Below are 5680 nucleotides of genomic sequence, written 5' to 3' on the forward strand. Positions count from 1 at the left end.
AATATGAAAATTCTAATTCTCCAGATATAATTATACAGACATTCCTGGCAGTTCCTACATATGAAATGAATTCTTTGGGAATAAGGAAAGAAGGGCAGGGAGAAAGAGAGAGAGAGAGAGAGAGAAGAAAGGAGAGGGAAGGGATCAAAGGCACAGGAAAGAGAGCAATCCAGTGTAATAAATGCCTAAAAGACATGCAGAAACACTTCTACAGCCAAGTTGAGCTGGCTACACAGAATGCCTCCACTTCTACAGTGACTGAACACTCACAGCTCCATACAACTGCCCTGCAAACTCCCTTGAAATCATGTCTGTTGTCCCCAGAAGGAACACAGCTGTCTAATTCTCCTTCCTCATGCCCAAAGTGAGCTCTGATCAAGGAGCCCTAACTGATACTAAAGTTTCCAGAATAATTACCACAGATATACAACAGCCCCACTTTTCTCATAGCTACACTTGTCTCTCTTTGGGATAATTTCATTAAATGTTGATTTCAGTGAGAAAGTAAAACATTACTTTTTAGTGTTTGTTCATTCATGTTAGCCTGAGGTGATGCAGATGTCGTGCTTGATGACTTAATCCAAAAGTTGCTCTGAAATCTCTGCACTGTTCAGCTGCCAAAACAGCAACATTTTAGGACCAGCAGTTCTTTGCTGGGTACAAAAATATTTGCAGTACCCTGCTGCAGAATATTTGAAAACAGATATTAGAATCATTGAGTAATTTAGATTGGGACCTTTGGAGGTCATCTGGCTCAATCTCTTCCTCAACGTCAAATTTACATTTGCACCAGAATTAGAAACTCAGCATCTCAGGGAAGATTTCTGAGAAGTACTAAGAGATTCTCTAAAACCATCAAGTTTTCCAAGATCATCAGTTTTTGACTATGCCTGATAACACTGAAACCCAACCCATGTGCATACACTGCAAAAAAAAAAAAAAAAGAGTACACTGCTGTATTTCCCTCACAACTTTTCTCCCTGTTACTCAACAGGGATAAAAGTGATTTCCATTAACTTCAAGATCTTGATGGAATTCCTTGAGTTCCTGGGGTAGGGACAGAGAAATGAGCTACTGAAATTCATTTAGAAAAAATAACAAAGAGCATTACATGAATCCTCTGATCATGCTGATTTTCATGAAGAGTTAACAGACTCCTAAGTCAAATGAAGGTGAATTTTCAGGAATAAGGAAAAGAAATGTAAAGAAAGCAAAGGAGAGCCTCTGCATACATAGCAGACTAGATAAAATGCATTGTGTGAAGATTTCTGATCATGTGGTAGTTGTTCTGCAGAAGCTATTGCAGTTAATAGTATTAATGGTGAAACGCAAAGCTCTTCACCCAAACAGTGTCTACTCAGGTGAGGGCTTGAACCGAAGCCTCATACTGGATATTCACATTTTTTTCTGGATTTTTAAATATGTAGATATGGAATTGTGCTTTTAACTCACTTACCAATCTGGCCAGGTAGCTGTGCCCTGCTATGCATTCCTGGTTCAGATTTAAAGAACAGTAAGAGAGAGAGTCCTGAGAGAAGGATAGTGACAACAAAAATAGTTGAGCAACCCGATCCAGCTATTTCCCTGCACAACGTAGTCATGTTCATGGTGAAAGTGCTTTCTAGAAATGCAGCATTTACACATCCTCCTCAGGTATCATATATAAAGATTTTCAAAGGGCACCTTGCAGAGATAGCTAATCAAGCGAAGTTGATTTTCAGAAAGCAGAGCACCTAGTTTCTTCTTAAAATACTCGTCACAGTTTTTACAATATATGGTACAAAGTTTCGACAAATAAGAGTTTAAAGCTATTTTTCCTGCCTTTCCATTCGCCTCCCTTATGTACCTAGTAGGCTACCAAATTCTACCGAAGTGGACATGCAGGAGGCCAGGTGAGGGGCCAGGTGAGGGGTTTTGGTTCGTATTCCCAGACACATCCCACTTCTCAGCTCTCCACCTTTGCTGCGGAGTAGAATTACCATAACAGAATTATCACTCATGGACTGCATCACCCCCAGGAGCCAGCTCACTTCCAAGCTTTTTAAGCTTGGAAACGGGTCGATTGCAAGAGACACCGTCTGTGAGTCAGCTAGCAGCACTATCCCTGTCACGGGAGGCTTCATGCAGAGTACCCAACTCTCTGACCAGGCCTTTGTGCTAAAACTCCTCAAGATTTGCCAGGCCATTTGAACTAGGTTGTTTGTACCAGCATTTGCGACACTATAAGACCTTGCCGGGGTGGCCCAGCATCCTGTAAAAGGCTGGTTGCTAAAGGAAAAGCAGTATTGTGTGACCTCACAACCACTGAATGTTTAGCAAGCTCCTACTCCTTTGCATTCTAGATGTGACATGGTGGCTCCAGATGCTCCATGACACTCTCGTCTTGAGGGTGCAAGCTTTGATAGCAACGGCAGCACAGGAGCCTTGAGCACAGTCCAAAACAAGCAGGTTAGTTACAATGCATGAAAAACATCATTTAATAATGAAAATTTGATTAAGAGAGAAAGATAATAAGTAAGCCAGTCTACAAAAAAAGCTTCCAATATGTTTTAAATATGAATCCCTGAAAGGCAGTATTCACACAGTCTGAAGAGCTAGCGAGTGCAAGAGGAAGCTGCTGATCACTGCACCCCTCTTGAGAAAGGTTTCGTAACTGCTTTTCACAGTAAAGTGTACTCTGAGACCTTTTGTGAGACAAAATGAGGCTTTTCTTGGATAAACCTGCCCAGTGTTTTCTCCTTCTTCCAAGCAGCAGAGTTCACGTATAGTCTGAGATGGTCACTGAACGCTGACAACGGCAGATTTTTCTCCCAGCCATTACAATGAGAACCTGTTGCTTCTCATTCTGTACAATGTGATGTTACTGGAGATGTAACTCCACTTCCCAAACAACACAGTAATAGAAGTAGCTACTACTTCAAATTATAGGAATTTGTACCTTCAAATTACTATACTATGCTAACAAGCAAAACTTGCTTATATGCCCATGTACAAACACCTGCACTCAGGTACGCTGACAAGGGCCATCTATGCAGTGAAACAAAGGGGAATTGGGTGAAAAATTCAGCAAATTTCCATTTAATCATCAATTCATAAGCTTTACAAGAAAAGGTCTAACACAGGAGATGCAAAAGTGTTCCTGAAAGAATGATCAAAAGCAAAGACTATTTAAACACCTGCACAAAAGAATTCAGATCATCTCATAAAACGTAAGTCATAGAAGAAAGACAGTTCATTCCCTTATGTTACACACATAATACCCTTAAGCTAGAAGTAGAGATAAGAGGCATAAGTATTTGCTTTAATTGTAATTTCCTTTAAAATTAAAGCATGCACTGGCCAATAATCACTGAATAAATTTGACTATGCAAATCACAGCACAGTTTTAAACTATTCGGAACAGAATTGGTGAGGAAATAATATACGGCTCACTCCTGAAATTATTCTAAATGACTAGTGATTATGATTGCCATACTGCAAGACAAGCTCCTTTCATGTACATCACATTCAGCTCTGAAAATAGTTACCCAAATCATTTGTCACTTCTGAAAACTATTCATGGCTAATTTTTAATAAGCTAACTCATACTGCATTTATAGAATGACCTGCTCAGTTTTGACAGTTTCTTTACCTCATATAGCTTAATTACAGTCCATGGAAGTTATAGCTAATGCTACATGTTTTGTTTTAGGGGTCTTTACAAGTTTCTCACTTTCTCTGGGAAAAACAGTCAGCATCATGCACAGCAACACATTCGTACTGCAAAGGCTTGTTGCTTCACCCAGTCAGCTCCAGGCACCCGGTTTCTCCAGAGTTAGTTATAATGTAATGGAAAGAAAGCAAAAACCTGAGCAGACGATGGAGCAGGTAAAGCAAAGCAGTGAGATACCTCCGTTCTGCTATCCAAAGAGAGAGAATAAGAACTTCCATTCTGAGCTGTCCAACTGCCACAAGAAGCAGCTTTGCAGGAGTTTCAAGGAAGAGAAAAAGAACTTCAGGGAGGAAATCAGAGACTTTTGCAACACAAATAAGAACTTCCATGAAGAGGTCAAAGCCTTTCAGGAGAAGAAGAAAGCCAAAGCCTTGCGGAAGGAAATCAAAGCCTTCCGGGAGAAGAACAAAGTTTCCATGGAAGAGATCAAGAAATTTTTAGAGGAGAGCAAGAGCTTCCTGCAAAAGATCATGGACTTCCAGATGAAAACAAAAACTTCCCAGGAACAAGTCAGTAGCATTCAGAAAAAGCTTGAAGAATACCAGAAGAAAATGAAGGCTGCCGAGGAAGAGATCCAGGACCTTGAAGAAATGAATAAGGCCTGGCAGGAAGCAGTCAGGGATTTTCAGAAAAAGACTAAGGATATCCAAGAGAAGAATAAAGTCATGCGTGAGAAGAACAAAATCCTGCAGAAAAAGAATGAAGCTATGCAAGAAAAGAACAAGGCTTTCTGGAAGGACTACATAGCTTTCTGGAAAAAGGACAAGATCTTCTGGGAGGAAGATATGAACATCTCAAGGAACAAACTGATTCTGTGGAAAGAATCCATAGCTTTCAGGGAAAATGATCAGAACATTCAAGAGGAAAAAGGAGCACTGTGGGATGTGGTGGAAGCACTGTGGGATGAGAAGTTTTCCCTCTTTAAAAAGATGTATGTCCCTCCAGGACAGGAGAAACTACCTGAAAGTCGGGAGGACAACGGCCGCGGCGATTACAACCCAGCCACAGGCGCTGGGAATGGAGCTTCACAAGAAGTCGGCCAGATCTAAAGAAAAACTGCATTTTCTGCCAGGACCTACATGTCAGCACGCGCATGCAGAAACAGAGATGGGTCCTCTCATCCTAGAAGCTTAATAAAGCCCTGGTAGAGCTTAAGAAAAAACAGAACAAAAAGTTCAGGTTATTATTTTAGCTGTATATTTACTTTTAATATCTTTGATTTTTTTTCTTATTTGTTTCTCATTTCTCTTGGCTTGACTTGCAATTCTCTTCAAAATGTGTCAATAAGGAGAGTTCTTGTGGATTATACACAAACACCCACTGGGGCCTCTTTGACTGAAATGTTCCTGGTGTTCTCTGAGCCCATGCCAGGTGGTCCTGGAAGTCTACTATTTACTGTTACTCACAATTACATTTTTGTTATCTGCATTTAATCAGATCTCCATCATTTTAAATAGTTAACTGGAGAATTTCTGAAGTTCAATTTAAAAATGAAACAAGATTATGTGGTAATTGATTCTTTTTTTGGAGCAATCATATTAAAAACAACAACAAAAAATCCCAGTCAAGTCATAGAATCCTGAATCATTATGGTTCGAAAAGACCGTCAAGATCGAGTCCAACCATAAGCCATGCCAGCTAAACCATTTCTTCCTCCAAAAAGTCACCTAAAAATAGACAGCATTTGCTGCTATTTGTGAACAGTGCTTTTATTGCTCAGTTAATTCAGTTGAGCAATACTAAGACAAATCCATCAGCTGTATAGGCAAAAGTTGCACCGAAGGTTTCCATTGTTTCATTGAGCTGATCCATTCAGAAGAGCAAAGTGATGTAGCTACCTGCCTGCGACGCCCCAAACACCAAACAGGACCTTATGCAGAGAGTGTGTGTATGAAGATAGAGACAGAGGGAGAGAGATGGAGCTGGGATGACTTGGCAGCATAAGGTTGGTAAGAAACTGATTTCTGG

General features: G+C 40.3%; 1 protein-coding gene across 1 annotated transcript; it reads left to right on the forward strand.

The window, feature by feature from the left end:
* The first annotated feature begins 3858 nt into the window (after nt 1-3858).
* LOC148594712 (uncharacterized) lies at nt 3859-4761 on the forward strand. Its single transcript, XM_088524603.1, has one exon. It carries the CDS (start codon nt 3859-3861, stop codon nt 4759-4761), a length of 903 nt encoding a protein of 300 aa, XP_088380729.1.
* The last annotated feature ends 919 nt before the right edge of the window (nt 4762-5680 follow it).

This window comes from Tinamus guttatus, unplaced genomic scaffold (assembly GCF_059628265.1).
Source record: "Tinamus guttatus ecotype Peru unplaced genomic scaffold, ASM5962826v1 Tinamus_guttatus_pri_ptg000212l, whole genome shotgun sequence".
Classification (NCBI taxonomy): domain Eukaryota; kingdom Metazoa; phylum Chordata; class Aves; order Tinamiformes; family Tinamidae; genus Tinamus; species Tinamus guttatus.

Bases quoted from the DNA above. Each gene is read 5' to 3' on its own strand.
- LOC148594712 (XM_088524603.1), top strand. From the start codon at position 3,859: ATGGAGCAGGTAAAGCAAAGCAGTGAGATACCTCCGTTCTGCTATCCA.